Source organism: Manduca sexta, chromosome 4 (genome assembly GCF_014839805.1).
Source record: "Manduca sexta isolate Smith_Timp_Sample1 chromosome 4, JHU_Msex_v1.0, whole genome shotgun sequence".
Taxonomy (NCBI): domain Eukaryota; kingdom Metazoa; phylum Arthropoda; class Insecta; order Lepidoptera; family Sphingidae; genus Manduca; species Manduca sexta.
In genome coordinates this window covers 5,214,063-5,236,711 of record NC_051118.1, presented here as the reverse complement: position 1 = coordinate 5,236,711, position 22,649 = coordinate 5,214,063, and the positions used below count along the sequence as shown (strand labels likewise).

The following is a 22,649-nucleotide window of genomic DNA, read 5'->3' as shown; positions in this document are numbered from 1 at the left end:
AGATTTTAGCGTTGCTCTATTATACATCTCTGAAACTTGGGTTGTGTAGCAAGAGGTCTGTAGTTCGATTGCCAAGTTAAGTAAAGAAATGCTAGCGAACCCTACTAGATTTCAATGTGTATTTCCAACCATGACATATACATACATACATACATAACATCACGCATTTTATCCCCGAAGGGGTATGCAGAGGCGCAACTAGGGCACCCACTTTTCGCCAAGTATGTTCCGTCCCATGATGTGATAGGGGCGAGCCTATTGCCATATCGGGCACAAATTCCAGACTCCGGGCTGATACTGAGCAGAAAAACCCAAATATCACTTTGCCCGACCCGGGATTCGAACCCAGGACCTCAGAGCGCTATTGTACCGGACATGCAAAACAACTACGCCACCGAGGCAGTCATGAGATATACACACTTGACTATGTGACTACAGCCGTGACAAACGTCCCCCGGTGCATGGGAGTGCGTCCGGTGTAAAGATCGTAAAAACATCGCATTAAGACGATGTTGGATAGAGTAGATAGAAGCAAGTTTCTACCTATAACTACGTCAAAATATAGCTGTACTTATTTACAAAGATTATAACTAGCAGAGGCGGCTCTACCTATTGTGCAGGGTGTGCGCTGCACACGGGCGCAGTGTGTTAGGGAGCGCCGAGCATCGCTCGCGACACTGGCGCTCTCAAACAACTGGCGCCCGTGCTAAGACCGGCGAGCGGCTTCTTAAATATGCACAACTTTTGATTGAATATTATCAAATTTATCAAAGATTACATTGTCTCTTGGGGGTGCCAAGGAATGTCTTGCACTCGGGCGGCACATGAGCTAGAGCTGCTTCTGCTCGGGCAAGCTCGGGCCTTGTTTACTCACGGCATGGGCGCTTTAGTAGGCGTAGATATTGACACGCGGCCCCACATCAGCCGCCGCAGCTCCTCGCCGCTGATGCCTCGTCTCCTCAACTCAGCTATCGTCACTTTACCTACGTGCTGTAAAACAATATTAGTAAACTGTAGCTAAATGGGTAACTTCATATATCCATGATCCTTTCCTGATCAGCAGGCTATGTAGTAGGTTATTAGCTAAGTAATAGGTATACAGAGACAGCTGAACGGGTTTGTATAAAATTTGGAGTACAAATAGACCATGTCCGAGATTGAGACATAGGCTTTTTGTCCTGGTAATTTGTTTTCATGGGAAATAATAGAATGAAAAACGGACATGTTAAATAATATATAATATAGTAGCTTCCGCCCGCAGCTTCGCCCGCGTGGATTTCGGACTTGAAAAATGGAAGAGGTGCTCAATTTGTCGGGATGTTTTTTATGGTGGTATGCAGGTGGTCCGATTGTCCGGTCAGGGTCTGATGATGGGATCCTGGTGAAATCGAAGGAACTTTTAACCATTAAGGTTGCACTCGCGACGGAAGCTTAAAAAATGGAGTAACTTCTCCCGTTTTTCCAACATTTCCCTTCACTGCTCTGCTCCTATTAATTGTAGCGTGATGAAAAGTATACTATAAACAGCACAGGAGTATGACAAATAATTGTACCAAGTTTCGTTAAAATCCGTCGAGTAGTTTTTTGTTTCTATAACGGTTATACAGACAGACAAAAATTTTACTAATTGCATTTTTGGCATCAGTATCTATCCCTAATCACCCCCTGATAGTTATTTTGGAAATATATTTCATGTACAGAATTGACCTCTCTATAGATTTATTATAAGTATAGATTTATGTTACCTTCCAATTAGTAAGGGCATCTTTCTTCTGCTTCGCCCTGGTTTTGGCTTTACTCTTGATGACCATGACAGCTCTCTGTTCGTACCGAGGGTCGTCTGAGGGTCCAAGCCCTATAGAGTACTCTTGTAGATACTTGTGAGCGTCTTCTTGCGCCACAGAACGTTCTAGAGACACCACTATTTTCGCCCACTGAAAGTATTTGAATTCAAATTTTATGAAAATAACGCTTATTATATCGCAGAAAATTTGTAAATAAGTAATTTCTAAACATTATTAAATAGTAGACAGTACGTTTGAAATTAGTAAGGAATTTTAAAAAGATTAAAAAAGTTGACACGACGTTTTCTCGACGCATAAACATTAGTTATTATAAAATTATGAAAAAATGTTTGGATTAAGGTGGTAGCTCAAGGTCCATTTTCATACATTTTGTTTCGGCTTTAATCTGGGTAACTAAACAAGTATTGGCAAGTAAAGAATTTAAATTCACGTCTAGTTAGTGATTAGTTCTCGCAGTTGAAAGAAAAACGTAAAATAATTAATAATCATGGATATTTCGGCCTTTAAAATTTAATATGACGAAATTTTAAAGGCAGAAATATCCATGATTATTAATTATTTTTACATTTTTCTTCAACTGCGAGAACTAATCACTAACTAGACGTGAATTTAAATTCTTTACTTGCCAATACTTGTTTAGTTACCCAGATTAAAGCCGAAACAAAATGTATGAAAATGGACCTTGAGCTACCACCTTAAGATAATTCAGAAATTGTTAAGGCTTCGCCCCAGCACAATGGCGCGCTAACCGTATTGTACGAAATTTATGATAAATATGGAAAGAATTGAACATAATGTTTGTGTCATATGTTATCTTTACTTTGATTGTTTTATTTTTTAATTGCAACCATGTCTATTAGATATACAATTTAATAACGAATATTTATTGGCTTCAAATTTTTAAAAAACCTGTAGAAATTATATTTAAATCCCAGCATATTCCTGCCCGTACCTCGCGCGTTGCCAAGTATGGAAAAAAATGTTCAATGCCGTTTGCTCCAGGAAAGCGTTAAATATATATGAATAAAATTGGGCATCCAAATGATATCCTGAATTATTATCTATCCTATTTGTACCCCGAAAAGTGGAAGACTTATTCCAGGAAAAAGTTTTCTCGCGGAATCATAAATATTAAATATACCATTATATAAATCATTATAATACTGATTATACATCACCTGTTTGACCCACTCCTTCTCCGACTGTTCAATGACATGTGCGTACGTGTTGCCCATCATGGCGATCAACATGTTCAGCAACAGGATAGGCACAAATATCATGAACACAGTAAACACAGTCTTCGACAGATTTGGGTACGTTGTTTGTCCAAGGTCTGTGTACTGGTTAATCAGAAATAGTTAGTAGATAAATTTAACGGCCTTCCGATATCGGGCCAAATTGACGAAATAAAACATGAACTAAAAGTATTGTTATAAGCAATATTAAGTGTTAATTAAAACACTGTCATGCTTTATTATCTGGATAAAAACAATAGGGGACCGGCCTAAGCTTGATTTTGTACATTATTCTATATGTAATGGTTAATAATACGAAAATGAAGCACTGCTGCGAAAACTGCATAAAAATTTGTTAAAAAATGAGCGAGTAATTGATATTTAAAATATTGTAATGTGCAGAAGTGGGCGCGATGTGGGGATATCGCTTCATCTCTTTTTTTCGCACGCGTCGTAATTCCCGATGACGTCACATGTGGGTATTTCGTCTCTTTTCTGTTTCTTGTTAATTATCCCTTCCGCCGAAATTCAAAGACTTGTAACGTGTTGATTTTTTACCGGATTTTAATAATTACTTCTGTGTTATAATTTATATTATGTAAATATTTGATAATAGTAAAAAACAAATTGAGTCCGGTACCCTATTCCTTTTCGGATTTGACAACCACAAAATCAATATCACTTGCAACAGCTGCAAGATTAAAATGTTTAGTCATTTAATATTAGTTCTATAAGGTAACAAGAAAACACGTACGCTATAATCTCCTAAAGTTATTTGAAACAACGCCATCCAGGTGCTCGGGTAGCTTGAATACAACGTCGATTGCACATTGGGAAACCCTGGAAAAAATACTTTTTCAAAGGACCTGCAATGATCATAAGGGGCCGTTCAAGTATTACGTAACGTAATTTGGGGAGAGGGGGGTCTGGATGCGTTACAGGGGCGGGAGGGGGGTCTCGTACAAAGCGTTATGTAACATTATTTTTTTTATTTTAATGCAATAACAAAGGTATTTTAGCAACTTTCCGGTATTTTGCGTAAAATAAATGTGAATATTACAAAAAAATGTCACTTTAGAGTTACATAACTTTTGGAGGGTGCAGGGGCGTACAGGAAAACGTTACGGCGCGTTACATGGGGGTTCAAAAATCTTCAAAAATTTTGTTACGTAATACTTGAACGGCCCCTAATGCGAGCGATAAGCAGAGAATAATAGTAATAACAGATCCAGGGGTATTTCTCAGAGGATCTTGACTGGACAAGCAATAAATCACATACAAAAACTATATTGTATTGCATTATTGTGTTCGTTATGAAATTGAAGTGCACCTACTATGATTTTTATCTCTCACCTACTATGTATTGAGTCAACATGAGGTGGTGTCAGGTTGACTGGTAGAGGATGCCTATGGCTTAAGTTCGCCCTTACACGATAATATGTATAAAGTGCAATAAAATAAAAACTAAAGCCAGCATATATGATACACCATAGAAATGATTACCTCTATACAAAAAGTAGAAAGACTGCGAAAACCCGAACAGAACGATGCAATAGATGATGCCGAATGTGAACATGTCGCCAGTGATCATACTGTAGATCATGGTCACGAATGGTCCCGTCAGTTTTACAGCTCTAAAACATTAGACGTAATCAAATAATTATTCGTGCATTTGTAAAAATGTATGTGGAAATTCGTTTTAGTTATGTTTGAAATTTAAAAAGCCCTATCCAAATGTATAGTTTGGGGGCTCTGAAGTTACAGACAGATATACAGACACAAATACGCGCCACAAACTCATAACATTCCTTTTTCAGTTGGGTGTTTAAAAATTGGCAGAAGTATCGTTAGATCATAAAGAAACTAAATTTATTTTTATTTATTGCTGTTATATATAAAAATGAGTCACACACAATATGAGCAGAATGTTCGAAGAAAAATTTTTAGTCTGGGAAGAGAAACACGAAAAGTTGAAAGAAACTGTTGAAAATCAGGAAAGAAGGATCTACTTCTTGGAAAAACAGGCAAGGAAAACAAACATGGTATTTTTCGGTATTGAGGAGTCTGAAATATCATATGATAATTTGGAAAAAAACATTATTAACTGGATTGAGCAGTATTTTTCTATCCAACTATCATACAGCGACATACAAGAAGTCAAAAGAGTAGGGAAAAAGGAGAGAGACCACGCCCAATAGTAGTAACTTTCTCAACTCTAGGCATAAAATTAAAAATTCTGAAACAAAAGGGGCGCTGAAAGATACCCAATACTATGTAAAAGAAGATTACCCAAAATACGTATTAGAGAAGAGGAAAGAACTGCAAGAACAGCTGCAACTGGAAAGAGAGAAGGGCAACACGGCCGTAATAAAATATGACAAATTGATTGTATTATCCAAAAATATCAATAAGCGAAAATTACTTATCTCACCAGAAAATGTTGCAGTACCAAATTTAGAGAGAAACACACAAACAAATAAAAAGAATAAAATACAAAAACCAGATGTTACGGTGAAAAGATCAAGTAGTATCACAGAAGGAGTCATTAAACCAGGCATACTAAACTATGTAGTCAATAAAAATTCAACGAACACAAACGGTAATCAACAAAAGAAAACATAGCAACCAAGTCCCTCCTCCAACACAGATTCAACAAATAAACAAGCAACAATAAAAACCAAAAACCTTCCAACCCGGCTGGTCACCGTGGAAGAGTATGACCAAAACCCTCCTAAAGAAACCGTAGCATGGAGCAAAAATATTAAAAAAACCCATCGAATACAGATAGCAACATACAATGTTAGGACCTTATCCTCTTACGAGCGGTTACTAGAACTAGAGGAATCGTTAAATAAAGTTAAATATGACGTAATAGGAATTTTGGAAACGAGACGGCTTGGCACGAAAATAGAAGAACACGAAAATTTTATTTTATGCTACGTAGGCCACACACCAGGCAAATATGGGGTCGGCTTTATAATAAACAAGTCGCATAAAAACAATGTAGAAAGCTTTATAGGAATGACAGAACGAGTCGCAGTATTAAACATGAATATCCAGGGCTATACGGTGACCATCATACAAGTATACGCGCCAACAGAAGCAGCAAGTGAATACGAAATAGACGAATTCTACAAAACAGTCGACGAAGCACTGAAAACTGCACATAAGTACATAATACTAATGGGGGACTTTAATGCGAAGATCGGAGTCCCTGAGAAGGATGAACACCTGGTTATGAAGCAATATGGTTACGGCAAAAGAAACGACCGAGGACAAAGGCTTGTGGACTTTGCACTCGAAAACAAACTAACAATAATTAATACATGTTTTAAGAAGAAGCAAAACAAAAGATGGACGTGGAGATCTCCAAACGGCGAATACAAAAACGAGATTGACTATATACTGTCCAACCAACCAAAAATATTTCAAAACATTGGTACTATGAATCTTAATTATCCGTCGGACCATAGGCTCATCAGAGCAACAGTAAAACTAACCGGACATAAAATTAGCAGAATCAAATTCACAAATAAACAAATAAGCCAATTAAAGAGTGAAAAAGAAATATCGAACTACAAGGAAAACTTATCATCAATGCTATCGGATCCATTCGTCTACAACGATAACACCACAGTACAAACTTATTATGACAAAATAACAATCGCTATCGCCAACAGCTTGAAACTAGCTCGAGAAAGGAAAGAGGAATACAAACGCCACAAAATATTATCGTCACCTACAATAAATCTATTACAAAGAAGAAAAGAACTACAAAAAACAAAAAACAAATCACGATCTATGAAAAATGAACTCGCAGCACTTTACAAACTAGTTAATAAATATATAAAATACGATTATGCAAAATATCGACAAAACATCATAGAAAAACATTTACATTTCACCGGAAGTACAAAAAAGGCCTACAAGCAAATCAGAACAAGCAAAACTTGGATAGAAGGATTAAGTGATAAGAAGGATAAATCAGACAAGGACCTGAACAAACGAACTGATATCATTACAGCAGCAACCGACTTTTATAAAAGATTATATAGCGACAAAATTCAAACAACCAGAATACAAATCAATAGAATAAGACAAGACATTGATGAGACCATACAAAAAATAGATGGAACTGAAATTAAAGAAGCAATAAAAAGGTTAAAACTAGAGAAATCTCCTGGATCGGACTACATAACAAACGAAGCATTGAAAGCAGCACATGACATTTTGACCAAACCATTAGTTAAGCTATTTAATATGATATTACAAAAGCCGAAACACCAACACAATGGTCTGAATCTAATATTATTCTTATATATAAGAAGGGCGACCCAAAGGATATAGGGAACTACAGGCGGATAAGTTTACTACCAAGTCTATACAAGTTGTTTTCCATTATTATAAATACAAGAATCAGTCCTACAATAGAAGCTAAACAACCTATAGAACAAGCAGGTTTTAGGAAGGGGGTTCTCAACAATCGACCATATACATACTATTGAGTTAATTATAGAGAAATATCAAGAACAGCAGAGGCCCCTATATCTGGCATTCATTGATTACCAAAAAGCCTTCGACACGGTTACACACGCAAGCATATGGGAAAGCTTGAAAGAACAAAGAGTTAACGAAAAATATATAAGGGTTATTAGAAGTATATATAGTAATAACAAAGGCAAAATAAAGTTAGAAACCTTGGGCAAAAGTTTCCCCATAGAGAGAGGTGTAAGACAGGGCGACCCACTATCGCCAAAAATATTTATAGCCATTCTTGAAAACGTCATAAACAAGGTAGAATGGACAGGACTAGGACTCTACATACAAGGCGCTTTTTTAAGTCATCTGAGGTTCGCCGATGACATAGTGGTACTATCTGAGACAAGCTCACAACTGCAGCACATGATAAAATCCTTACAACTAGCTAGTGCGAAGGTAGGACTGGAAATCAACCTCACTAAGACAAAGATAATGACAAATAGTTGTACAGTACCAATAAGAACTAACGGTAATCCACTGGAATACACTGATAAATACATCTACTTGGGAAAGACAATTAGTTTCGACAGGAAAAACAACGACATGGAAATAACAAGAAGGATCCAGCAGACATGGAACAAATTCTGGAGTTTAAAGGAAATTTTTAAAAGTAACATGCCAATATATTTAAAAACCAGATTAATGAATTCTAGCCTTCTACCGACTTTAACGTACGGATGCCAGACATGGAAATTTACAGCCAAAGCGAAACATAAAATTAATATCTGCCAGCGAGGACTCGAACGTAGCATGCTCAAGATAAAGAAAATAGAAAAAAATAAGACACACGAAGATAAGATCAATAACAAAAGCAACAAATGCTTTGAGCTATGCACAAAAACTCAAATGGAAATGGGCGGGCCACATAGCGAGACTTACTGATCAGAGATGGACCGTAAAGACAACGCTTTGGAAAGGTCCACTAGGCAAAAGAGGCAGAGGGAGACCTCTGACACGATGGGAAGACGAAATCAAAAAGATTGCCGGCCCAAATTGGGTGCAAATAGCTCAAGACCGAGAAAGATGGGCATCTTTGGAGGAGGCCTTTATCCAATAAGGGAGTCCTTGCATAAAAGAAACCTAACAAAACTAACCATCAATTTAAGTTTAACTAACAAAATAACACACCTATTAGTAATAAGATAATCCTGTAATAATGCAAGGAATAATAAGGCTTTTTATTTTATTTTATTTTATTTATTTATTATTATATATAAAAAAGCCCTAAAACAAAACGACCACCCATTAAGCATTTATCCTCGAAAAGGCAGGCAGAAGTGCAACGAGCCTTCATTTTGCCATGTAATCTACGTGCCATGAGGTCACGGGAGCGAAGCCTATCGCCATATTGGGTACTAATTTTAGACTCTGGGTTGAATTTTAATATTGTAAAGGCAAACCCAATATTTGACACAGGATTCGAATACGGGATCTCAGAATGAAGTCCCTGCTACACACGCAATACAACCACGCTACCAAGGGGGTAAAAGTCAGTAAATCCCAAGACAATATTAATAATTATTTTAAAAAAATGTTCTGCGATGTGATTGAAATTTTAAATATCGACCTTTCACAAACTTTAAAAAGAAGCAGTTGTCTACTTATCTCATGATCATTGTAAATACTAAATACTGTATCAGATATTAAACGTATTTTAAAAAATATGTTTAAAATGGCATACCCTGCAAAAAACATTAAGAGGAACCAAGAACCTGGCAGTAAAAATATCAACAAGGCCTCTTCCACCATCGTCTGCCGTAAAAGCCTCGCCGGGATACACGCTAGTAACAAGAAGTTTGACGCCAGAAATATGAATTTGGCTGGTTCGTGAATCTGAAAAAAAATATATTCATAATAAATAAATATTATTATTACAAATAAATAACCATTACGATCAACTATCAATTGTTTACAATAAACAACCCCAATCTCAATCTTCAATCCGATTCCTAGAATGAACCAATCGAAATACCTCATTTGCATGTCAAAAACACTTTGTTCTGATTGGTCAATATTTGAAATAGTTCCAAAAAACCGAAAGTCGCTTATTGAAAATGGCGGTTAATCATATTAAAAAAATGTTATCTAAAAATATCTACCTACCTACATATGACTTTTTCCATTATGCCTATTGTATATCATCGACATTGAGAGATGTAAACAAAATATTTTGAAAAAAGAAGATACGTACTTATTCTATATCTACATTTTGTTTTTTCCTTCCCTGAATATACTATACGTAGGTATAAATCGCACTCTTAATAAAATAATGACCTATTTCAAAATTGTTTATTTGTGGCAGTCATCGGAAATCTAAGTATTCTTTTTGCCACCTTTTTTTAATTTGCTATAAAATTGAGCTTATTAAAGATAGGTAAAAATGAAAACTATAGCATGAAAAAAAAAGAGAAATAACTAAAAGGTCGCAAACAGAAATTGGTTGTGTAACGATTCCCACAAATTGGCAATTTTGGAATGGGCCATTATTAAGAGTGCGATATTTTCCTTACCAACTGTTTAAAATACGCGACCAATCCTTGATTTTTGAGTTCGTCTCCCTGTTGCAGTATAATATAGCACAGTGTACTGAGTATAGTGCCGAGTTCACTGGCCATCCTGACTCCGCTCCTAACATCAGCAACTTCTAGCCCCCAGTTAGGGTGCGCGTCGGCTTCCGCACTACTGTGACGTAAATATACTGATACTGACAGTAGGAGAAGGTGCAGCATTAGGATTAGGAGACGTTTGAGGAATTTTGTCTGAAAATACGAATTTGGTATTAACCTACATCCAAATACAATAATCAGGAGAATTGACTTTAGTGCTAATTGACATAAGCGACATTTTTTTGAAAAAATTTATTTGGTTAAAAAACAAAAAAAAAAATGATTTCAAATATGCATCTAACTTAGTTTCGCAAAAAAATGTCGCTTACGTCAATTAGCCTTTCAACCGTCGATATATAATATCAGCCCTGTTTTATATACTGTCCCACTGCTGGGCACGAGTATCTACTAGCGAGAGGGATATTAATAATTATTATAAGCAATAATATTTTTTTACGGATACTACAAGGTGATTTCACTGCCTAATATGACGTGGCAGATAGAGTATTTATTAACAAGATGTAATTATTTCTCGACAATCGATAGATCTCGGAATATTTGAAATAGTATTAGCACGTGAAAAAGAAAATTACCCTCGCAAATGTTTTCCATTTCTCCTCCAATAATCTCTGAATAATACCGCCGTCCAACATGTTTAAATGCTCTTGTTTCGTGCCGTTTAAGATAATGAATAGAGCTGAATTCCAGTCTAAAAGATAATACATAATTTAGATTTGTACATTTATTTTCAACTATAATTATGATACTATTAAGATCCAGTTTTAATGTAGAGCAATCTCTGAAATTACTGATTCGTTTTGTGTTTAGAATGTGGCCAAAAACGCGACGTGATTCCTTGTCGCTTTATTGTGATTGGTTGAGAGAGTAACACGTGACTGACGCATTGGTCCCTCGACCAATCACAAACATCAAAGTTAAACATCGACTTACGAGTTGTTTTTGGGACATTCTAAGGGTGCAGTTTATTTTTTCACTAAGTCTAGTAATCTACATTATCCTGAGTGATTGAGTGATTGTGTGAAAATTTTAAACATCAGAATTAAACGTCACCGACTCACAAGTTGTTTTTTGGATACTGTAAGAGTGCAATTTATATTTTCACTGAGTATAGTAATCTACTCTATACCGCTTGTCTATTTTTAACCTGGAAACGGGCAATAACACAGGTCGTACTGTGAGCAAACCGAGATAAGAATAAACCTGTAAAATATTGGAACGGAACATACTAGTCCTTCCATCCGGCAGTAATGTATCCAAAGCATTCAAAGGGTACGCTGAGCAGGTTATATTAGAATATCTCCAAAACTCTCTGGCTGATAACTCCAACATCTCCCTGAAAACGGACGCTCTACCGAGCTGGCACGCCAGGGTCAGTGGAGTGAACCCAGCGCGGTTCATCCGTCCGTTACTCGCTGGTACTTTTGGATGACGGAGGGCATAGCCGAACATGTCCTGGTGGAAAAGCAGATAAATCTAGTTTACGATTAATCGGACCGATATTTTTATCGGAACGATAATTAGGTAGGATACAAATTAATGTAATGTTAATTTTGAAATAGCATTGCGAAATATGTGTTTTATTAGCATTGATGACGTTCAAAGGACACAACAATATTGTCGGCAACGACATTTACCCAACAATCCGTCAACAATAAAATTTGATTCCAGCTAGAGTGTATTAGCTCTTACATTTTAAGTATTATTATCTATTTCATTATCTTTTATTTAATTACCAAATTACAGGCTGTCACGATGAATCATAATGCTAACTTGAAAATCAAATCTCTAAACAATCTTAAAGTTCCCAAATACAAACAAAAATATCCAAAACCAAACTTACAAGTTTATCACAAACGACAACCATATGCAGTATCATGTTGCCGAACGAGTCCTGGGCGTCAGGATCGGCATCAGAGTCTAAAAGAAGGTTGTATACCGCCTCATTGGCACAACACGCGGCCCAGGCCAGCGGGTACTCGCCAAGGTAGGCCAGGCCTTCGTAGTTAGTTTGACGAGCTGGCGGCACCCTCTGCTGGTCTCGAGGAAGGAAGAAACTTCCTAGAAAATAATTAACTATTATGTTTTTTATTTATTGCGTGCAAGTATTGGCAATGATAACGCGTTTTTTTCCTGTGCTTAGTGTTGACATTAGCTGACATAAAACCTTGCAATACATACTTAAGTTCTAAGGTATAGTTTATGTAATGGCATTGTTAATCGACTCGAGTTAATAATTTATGTTTTTTTTTGTTAAAATTATTAAGACAGGCCAAATAAAAATTACCTGACATTAAAATACTATAACTATTTTTACAGATTTTATCGTGGTTTTTTATGTTTTTATTGTCTCCCGATATTTCGAAGATTTACAGCATACGTGGTCGCAGAGAGACTGAGGTTTTGGTCATCCGTAAGGACAAACTACTACCCTATCAATTCAATCTATCCTCAATCCTCGAACTTTGGCCCTTGCAAGTTAAATTTAATGCAATTTGGGAATTGTTATCTTTTTAAAATTAAAAAATCTTACCAATAGCTCTTTGGCTAACGTCAGCACCTGCTTCTACTAAATCTTGTACCAATTCGTTATTACTGTACGCAATGGCCAGGTGTAAAGAGCTGGCCCCTAAAATAATAAAAAAAAACATATCATCACGCTCTTTCTCCATTTGCAGATCCCATGTAGGATGTTGCTAGTTAACGGCCACAATTCCAAAGTTGATATAAAGCAGAAAAACCTAACACCACTTTACCCGACCCAGGATTTGAACCGGAGACCCTCAGCACAATAATCGTACTCACGTAATACAACTACGCCACCAAAGCAGTGACCTTAAGCATGGTATAAGATTAGGTCAAAGTCAAATAATACATTCTACGTTTTCAATACTTACCTAAATATTCTTCGCCCTCCACAACGTCGAGGGATAACTTGGGAAAACATTTTACCAAAGTCCTTGCCAACCTCGTGTGGATCTATAGAACAATACAAAAAATCTATACTATTATATAAAGCTGAAGAGTTTGTTTGTTTGTTTGTTTGTTTGTTTGTTTGTTTGAACGCGCTAATCTCAGGAACTACCGGTCCAAACTGAAAAATTCTTTTTGCGTTGGATAGCCCTATGTTCGTGGAGTGCTATAGGCTATATATCATCACGCTATACCCAATGGGAGCGGAGCAGTAATAGCTAATCTCAGGAACTACCGGTTCAAATTGAAAAATTATTTTTAGTGTTGGATAGCGCTTTGGTCGTTGAGTGCTATAGGCTATATATCATCACGCTATACCCAATGGGAGCGGAGCAGTAATAGCTAATCTCAGGAACTACCGGTTCACATGAAAAATTCTTTTGTGTTGGATAGCCCTTTGGTCGTGGAGTGCTATAGGCTATATATCATCACGCTATACCCAATGGGAGCGGAGCAGTAATAGCTAATCTCAGGAACTACCGGTTCAAACTGAAAAATTCTTTTTGTGTTAAATAGCCCTTTGGTCATGGAGTGCTATAGGCTATATATCATCACGCTATACCCAATGGGAGCGGAGCAGTGGTAGCTAATCTCAGGAACTACCGGTTCGAACTGAAAAAATATTTTTGTGTTGAATAGCCCTTTATTTGTGGAGTGCTATAGGCTATATATCATCACGCTATGACTAATAGGAGCGGAGCAGTAATGGCTAATCTCAGGAACAACCGGTTTGAACTGAAAAATATTTTTGTGTTGGATAGACCTTTGTTCCTGGAGTGCTATAGGCTATATATCATCACGCTATGACCGATAGGAGCGTAGCAGTAATGAAACATGTCGCAAAACGGGGAAAATGTATTAATTAGTTTTAGAGCATCCGCTGCGTGCGCTGCGTAAACGGTTAAAGTAATTCAACAATAATATATGACGGGATTGTTCCTCTTAAAGAGTTCTACAAAATATATTATAAACCAAAGTCCCCGCTGCATCTGTCTGCCTGAACGTGTTAAACTCAAAAACTATCCAACGTATTAAGATGACATTTGGTATGGAGACAGTTTGAGACCCTGGGAAGAACATAGGCTCCCAGGAAATTATACAGCGTGACTTTTATAACGGAAAACTTTAGCCCGAAAAACTTTATAACGCGGGCGGAGCCGCGGGCAAAAGCTAGTAAAATATAATGCGATATACCTCTAGGTAGCAAGCAATTTTTTATCAAGCCAAGACGCCTTACTACAATTGTTAACTCCAATAGAAAACACAAAAATTATAAAAATGACATCCTAATCGATGTCTCTATTCTCTCCCAGGGGCCGTCCTCACCCGAGGTCGCACTTAGCATGGTCAGTTAATTTTTCAAGGGTTGCGAGCGCCTAAAGCACTTACCCGAATGTCCGGTTTGTTTGTATAAGCCCACCCTTGTCAAGCTGACAAACGTACAACAGATAAAAAAAAAATGACATAAGCAAGCGACCAGTGGCGAATGGTGAATTCTTTCAAAAGGTAACCCAAGGCAAATAACAACTGCCTTGATTAAAATATCGCGGTCAATTTAATAGAAAACAATAACTAAGAGGATCGTTAATAAAGCTAAAAGGGAAGCCGGTAGGAATCGGGTCGTATCGACACTTCGCTTCTACAAGCGACAGACTTAAGTATCGCCACGAGATCGCTACCCAACTTAAAATTAGTATAATGTACAATAGTCAAAAAAAGTATTGCTAGAAATTGTCATTCTCATACATATTATTGTTTTTTATAAGCGTAAACTATTGTAGGAAGGAAGATAATATTTTTTTATTATATTCAACGACTGAGATTTTATTTGGGGCCTTGCAACGATCTTAATTATTCAAGAAGGTAGTATCTATATGAACTAGTCCGGTTATTTTGTTATTTACTACAATAACTAATCTATACTTATAATAAATCTGTAGAGAGGTCAATTCTGTACATGAAATATATTTCCAAAATAACTATCAGGGGTGATTAGGGATCGATACTGATGCAAAAAATGCAATTAGTAAAATTTTTGTCTGTCTGTCTGTCTGTCTGTCTGTATAACCGTTATAGAAACAAAAACTACTCGACGGATTTTAACGAAACTTGGTACAATTATTTTTCATATTCCTGAGCTGGTTATAGTATACTTTTCATCACGCTACAATTAACAGGAGCAGAGCAGTGAAGGGAAATGTTGGGAAAACGGGAGAAGTTACTCCATTTTTAAGCTTCCGTCGCGTGTGCAACTTAATGGTTAAAGCTACACAGAAATCATGTATGACGGAAATGTTCTCCTTAAAATTATATAAAAAATATCCTACGACAGCATATGTCTATCCTTTATGGTTGACTCACAATAACACGTGTAACTCCCGATAGCTTAGCAGTTCGAAGCTTTCTCATTATATTTGTCTACTCTTACGTTTATAACACTCTCAGTCATCCCTAATTAAAAAAGTTAACATTATTAAATATTCCATAAAAAAGAATTATAGAAATCGGTATAGAAACACCAAAGTTATACATGAAATACGCTAATAATAAGCCATCACGCGTGAATACTGAATCATGCTATAAGGTCGCGAATGCAAAGGCAGGCGGCTTGCTTGGCGCCTAGAGGCTAACGAATCACCTAGCGAGTAGCTTCGTAAAACGAACATTCTCGAACGTTCGCGACCGGCTCCATTTTTGAAGTCCGAAATCCACGCGGGCGAAGCTGCGGCCGGAAGCTAGTTAGAAATAAATTCGTAGTCTGTATCATTTAATATTTTTGTCCTTATCATGTTTGTTTATCATGTGTGTGCAAGAGTGGCGCCAACGGGTGACAGGAGGTGCACCCCCCCCCCCCTCCAAAGATTCTAAAACTCGAATGAATTCACCAATTCCATTCCTAATATTCCGTACGCTCAATAACGATCTGCTCTATGTTATTGTTAAAGCAGCAGAGGGGGAGGAACATGTTCTCTCGACTTTACCTACAATGTTTACATTTCTCATTCTCCATATCAACTTTCCCCCCCCAAGGCCATCGGCTGGCGACGCTCTTGTTATGATGCAATAAAAAAATTAAGTATATGTTATTGTCAACCTTGGTGTCGCATATAATAAGAACATGTAGTAATGATTCTCCGAGGGCGCCTCTGTAACACATCTGCCAGCAGGCGGTGTGGTCCTCCCACTCTAGCGAGGGGGGTCGTGGGGGCGACAGGGGAAGCTTCGATCGGTAGGACGACCTGCAAAACACTTCATGAAATAATAACAAGATGAGTTAAAAATCAGTAATGAATATTGTTACGTGAGTGTTTCGCGTTCTGGGATAATTACATTCGGTTTCGGGGCGAAGAATAAATAATCTTTCCATTTAATACTCTATTTGGACGGACCTTTAGATGCTTTTACGTGCAGTGTCATTAAAAATAAAAATTATCGGTTAAAAGGCTAATTGTCTTAAGAGCGTTTACGTGCCGCGCGTGAAGTCAACTATAGGTAATTCTTCGCAAAATTCACTCACACAGAGCCGTTGCGTAGCTGTGTGCGTAGAGTTAGCGCGTCGGCTATCTTTATAGTCAGACCAACCAATTTTGATCTTTTCGCTTTAATTATCTAATTGGAATGTAACTTATGATTTATGATAAATGAAAAATTCTATTATTAAATATATAAGAATTCATCATGAAATAGTTTATATGTATCATTTTGTAATTATAAAAAAATAAACATTTTTAACAAATTTTAACGGCAATTTTACAAATTGTTATTTTCACTTTTTTTCTTAAAAATTTAAGCATTTGCATTTAGAAAGTACCCTTTAGTAAAGTGGAGCTCATCATGAAGCCGAAAGATAGGCACCAGAACTCCGTAATCAGACAATAAATCAGGAAAATTACTGTGCTACGATGTTTATAATGGACCACATAATTACTCCATAGATCTGCAGTTTTTAATATTTAGCGTATTGAAAGTTTAAATTAAGTCATTACAAATTACATATTGGAATTTATATTTTGAGTCAGAAGGTGTATGTAATGAGATGTCATTTTTAGGTGTATAACTAAAAGTGAGAAATGAAAGACTTCTTTTTTCGGAAGTTGGTTATATTTTTTGGATAGTTTTTTTTTAAATAGATATTGCTTCTCAGTGACATCGATCATCAATCGATCGATTGTACATCCATGTATAACAATTTACCAGTTTTATATCCATAGTTTTGCATAATATTTGCGACACACGACGAAGCAAAATAGTTGGTTCTGTACATTTTTTTGGCTAACAGCAGTCAGCTTTGACTGTAAGTATGGGAATACCGTCTTTTACATCGCCACAGGCAACATCTTTATCAGTTTCTTCCCTAGCGGCCTCTTGCATCCTGTCCTCTGCAGCTAATTTCAATCATTTAGCTAACTCGTCGTAACATTTCATGTAAACATTTTGCGTTAATATTGGTAAATCTATGGAAGCTAACTGTTCGTTTAAATTTGATCTACCAACTTCAGTCATCATAGCTCCATTCACAGTTCCACGATATACGTCCGTACTATCAGTATATCTCTTAGCGCTTAAATAGCTTAAATTCCATATTGCACATTTTACACTTTAAACTCTAAAAACTCTAAAAACTCTAAAATTTTACACTTCATTGTAAATGTTCGATACTACAACCTGTTGCTCTGTTGTGGTTATTGAGTGTTTTAATTTGATCCAAAAAATATTGAAAATCTATAATTTTGCGGCTTTTAATAACCTTTGTATTTATTTTTGGAGTGCAATATCAGGCACGATTACCTAAAAATTAAAAAAAATATATAGAATTATTATTGTTATCGAAGTTTACGCAAACATTACATACTTAAGTAAAACTGCATATGGATCTAGACGCGTTTAATTTATACAAGTATAATGACGCCGAAACCTGCACAGGGTTAAACGTCAGGATAAAATTATATGTAAAATTGATGTGAGCGTGTAAACCTAAACTAGCCCAAATAGTTAAGAAGATAGGTATACTAACTACTACTAGTACTTTTATTCACTAGCTACATAAATTACCAAATCCCTTATTCCTAAGGTTCAAAGATGTGAAAGATATAGGATTCCGTCTCTCGTCACTTGAATTTTCTTAACAGTGCGCATCAGTGAACACAAAAACCTTGTTATTTGAAAGTAAGCGTACCTATGCATTATGCAAAAAAAACAGCCAAGTGCGAGTGGGACTCGCGCACTGGGTATTTGGCGAGTTGTAAACGTTTTGACAACGGGACAGCAAAGTGATTCTATAAGGTTAAGAGCTCACGAAGTGGTTTTTACTCGCGCCCGCCGTGGTTGAGAAACGGCTGTTTTATTTCCAAACTCATGACGACCGGAGATCTGTGCGATTTGTAACCACCGCGGTTCCGATTATGTCCTGCAAACTTGGCGAGCGATTATCGCAAGGCGGGTGGTTACAAGATGGACAGTTAACGGTCAGTTGAGTTCCAGAACGCCATGGACACATATTAGAAACGATCACGATGGAGGAAAATGGCGTCAGATTTCTGTAACCACCCCTCCCCTACCGACTACTGCAGTCGCCCACCTACTAACCACAGAGCGCGCTAGTGCTACCGTGGCCTGCACGATTCTACTAGTTGGCCGCCAATACAGCGGGTACCGCATACAACCGCGCACGCCGCGGGCGTAAAACGAGTTTTGAAATGTGCGTTTAGTCCATTGAAATGTTACAATTTAAGGACCGAATATTGCATTTCTTGGAGGACGCAATTTTATTTTTGGGCCATGTGTGTCAATAGAAGCTTAACCTCAAGTTTGTGGGGTCGCCACCCTTGTCCCCGGCCGCCATCTTGGAAAAAGGGGTGAAAACACTTTTCGCGATATCTCGGAAACTATACGTCTTACAAAAATTTTGTAAAGCCATAATTTGTAGCAAATTGTTTTACCTGCAAATATGTTTTTTCTCCTTTATCCCCAAATGGTAACTCATACCTTTTCTACCTGCATAACATTCGATAAGTTAAATTTGAGGTAAAGTTCTATAGCAAAGAAAAAGTTAGGAATAAATAAGTAAAGTTGTACGAATTTAACAAAAAATTGTAATAATATATTTACAATAAAAAATATCAAAAATAAGTTATACATTTTGTTTCGACCGGATTCTCATGAGCATTGACGAACCCGGTAAACTTTGGAGCGCTGTAACAGCGTTTTAAATGAATGAAATAAAAAAAAATTATAAGGAACAATTTTCCTCAAAAGATCATTTACAAGTTAGTTTGAGGTAATATTTTGTAAAATCTAAAAAAAAGTTATAGACCAAAAAAGAAAACTTTTATAAATATTTTCTCACATTTTTGCTTATAACTTCTTTAATTTTAATTTAGGGCAAAAGTTATATAAACATATTTGTAGGCAAAACAATTTGCTACAAATTATGACTTTACAAAATTTATGTAAGATGCATAGTTTCCGAGATATCGCGAAAAAGTGTTTTCACCCCTTTTTCCATGATGGCGGCCAGGGGACAAGGGGGCGACCTCACAAACTTGAGATTAAGCTTCTATTGACCCCCACACATGTTCTAAAAATAAAATTGGGTCCTCTAAAAATACAAAGCTCATGTAACATTTCAATGGGCTAATTGTTTTTAGCTTAAGGTTCCATTTTTTCCTTCGAGTAACTATGCTCAAGTGTTTAATGAGTAAAAAAGCAACAACCATAACTACCGACGCATGTTTTATAACATTAGTACATCAATCTTTTAGCTTTTGCTTTAGCCGAAGTTTCAGCGTTGTTACGTTTCCTTTTCTTGCCTAGAAATAGCTTTACTTCCCATTGTGTCTGAAACATAATAATATAATAATAATTTATAGTAACTACTAAAATTATTGTCAATCATTAAAGAAAAAATATTTTACTTACTAAAGTACTAAGATGTGGCAATCACTGTATACACGTGACTATTATTCTACGCACAGCAAAGTCCAACTGGAGTCTCGCCGGAGCGACGAGCGATACGTCCTCTCTCTAGAAAGCCTCAAGGCGGACTAATTTGAAACGATTTGCGCGTTGCGTTTTATAGTGGTATTTAAAATATTTATAGAAAAATAACAGAACTAATTTTGTAGAATTTTTAAATTGTATGTTTTTAAGGAGATGTTCGCTTTTTTCTATTATAGTAATCCAATATTATATTCAATTAAGTAAGATATAGTGATAAAAAAATCATTTAAATGACCAACATTTCTGAAATTTTCGAATTCTTTGAATTTTTATTTCTCATGAATTAAACATAAAAAGATATTTTTCTCTACTAACTTTTTCTTCAGGATCTTTTTAGTTAGATAAAAATAACATATTGTTATGTTCCTTAGTGTTTTAAGATATTTTGAGCTTCGAAATAGACGTTCGAAGCGCAAATTTGAAAACCTCTGTTCAGTAATCATTAAACAATTTACAAATACTCAATAAATCTAAAAATTTTCTCTACTAACTTTTTAGACAACAAAATTTTCTATAATAATTACTAATTCATATGTTTTAAAATAATGTTTTGATGGATATTATCTCCTTCGAAAAGTGCTGTTTTGAGACATACGGCGCGCGGATGCGTAAACGCTCTTGCGACATTTCTTTTCGAAAATTTTAACTAGTTTAAAAAACATAGAAAATCTTGCAGATTGTATATGTATGGAACACAGTGTCGCAAAAATGTCGCTTTCAACCATCGAAATAACCTACAACTAGGTCCGTGAGTAATTACATAGTATAAAACAAAGTCGCTTTCTCTGTCCCTATGTCCTTTTGTATGCTTAAATCTTTAAAACTACGCAACGGATTTTGATGCGTTTTTTTTAATAGATAGAGTGATTCAAGAGGAAGGTTTATATGTATAATAACATCCATTAAATAGTGGAGAAATACTGTTATTTTGTTATGTTATACCCGTGCGAAGCCAGAGCGGGCCGCTATGTTTTATATACAACGTTCACAGTTTTTCTGTAGTGTATTTAGTATCAGCATTGCACCCGTGCGAAGCCGGGGCGGGTCATAGTTATTTATTAAATCAATAGTCTTACCTGTTCTTGATCTCGAAACTTCCATCTCAAGTACTCCGCTCGGTTGATGACCCTTCCCCTCCCCCCCGCGTACATGTAAGCCACAAACTCTTCCTTGATCAGCTTCTCTGCTGCCACCATACCGCCTTTAGCGTACGTCTCCAAAGTAAACCACCTAGAAATTATGGGGATTAAAAAGGATTTCAAAACGAGGTTGTCCTTCTTGTATATAAATAAATACTGTTTTGGTAATTGAATTGAATCTACTCTGAATGACTTGTGACCAAGCAATTTTATATAAATATTTTATGATTTAATTTCGATGGTCATTAACGTGAAGAAGCGTTTTGTTTTGGATTTTTTAAAAATGTTATTCTGGTTAACTGTACATTTCAGGAACCCTTACCTTTCTTATAATCAGCTAGTTTATAAAGAACAGTGTGGTCTTCACTGCTCGGCTGCGATATGACTCGGTCGAGCACCGAACCTGCACCCTGTACCGCACCAGCTGACAACACTTTAGCAACCGCGCTACCNATTGTAATATATAAAAAGAATTTCTGCAAAATAAAAAAAAATAGTTATATCTATAATGGTATATTTGACAATAAAACGTTAAGGACCAGTTCACACATTCAAGCAAAAGCTACTTGCGACATAATATCAAAACCGCGATAAAATCCCCAAAATAGTTTATTCAAAGTATCGCAACTGTTTATTGACATTTTGACGCTTACTGTCAGGCGAGTAAATAGCTCGTCTTTTTTGCTTTTGAATGACGGGCAAACTTGCCGTTCGCCTGGTGGTAACCGATACGACCGGCAGTGTTGCCAGAAGGTTACATTTCATTTTCCGTTACTTTTAACCCCGCGCGTAACATGTAAGTAATTTTTTATATTTAAAGGCAATTTTCGTAACTTTTGAGGAATAAACGCGCCTAAAACTGGCGGGTCTAAAAGTATTTCCTCCATATCACACCTAGGATGGCTCGCCATGACAAAATGAAACGTATCTTTACTAAAAACTTGATTTTGCTTGAGTGTGCGCGCGTTTTCTACTACGCGAGTCCCCGCGGTTTCGTAGCCTACAGAAATGCTTGCCAAACATGCGTAAATTAAAAAAAAAACAATAATGTAACTTTTGCAGCAAAAATGTAACATTTCAGGAAACGAAACGTAACTTACGCCTCAAGGGCCCTGGCAACACTGACGACCGGGGGGATAGTGCTTCTACTGTTTCTCCCCATTAACCTACTGTTTATCACCTTGAATTACAAAGTAAGTATTGTTTAGTATTCCACTGCGCTCGCCATCCTGAGACATGAGATGTAAGAATCTTATTATATCCAGAAGCTACACTAGCTACAATATTCTTCAAATCGGAACACAACAGTGACTACACACTTCATACTGTTATAAG

At 36.5% G+C, this 22,649-nt stretch overlaps 1 protein-coding gene across 1 annotated transcript in view; it reads right to left on the bottom strand.

Annotated features, from left to right (window-relative positions):
- Positions 1–22,649, bottom strand: part of LOC119190384 — a 39,696-nt gene that overhangs the window by 7,547 nt on the left and 9,500 nt on the right. The window contains exons 2-14 of the mRNA XM_037442140.1: positions 21,252–21,405; positions 13,101–13,182; positions 12,737–12,832; positions 12,047–12,264; positions 11,433–11,658; positions 10,779–10,894; positions 10,090–10,338; positions 9,261–9,412; positions 4,544–4,674; positions 3,795–3,880; positions 2,984–3,145; positions 1,746–1,934; positions 875–990 (exon numbers count right to left, since the gene is read on the bottom strand). Of these exons, the coding sequence (XP_037298037.1) occupies positions 875–990; positions 1,746–1,934; positions 2,984–3,145; positions 3,795–3,880; positions 4,544–4,674; positions 9,261–9,412; positions 10,090–10,338; positions 10,779–10,894; positions 11,433–11,658; positions 12,047–12,264; positions 12,737–12,832; positions 13,101–13,182; positions 21,252–21,405 (1,977 nt within the window). The remainder of the gene's footprint in view (positions 1–874; positions 991–1,745; positions 1,935–2,983; positions 3,146–3,794; positions 3,881–4,543; positions 4,675–9,260; positions 9,413–10,089; positions 10,339–10,778; positions 10,895–11,432; positions 11,659–12,046; positions 12,265–12,736; positions 12,833–13,100; positions 13,183–21,251; positions 21,406–22,649) is intronic.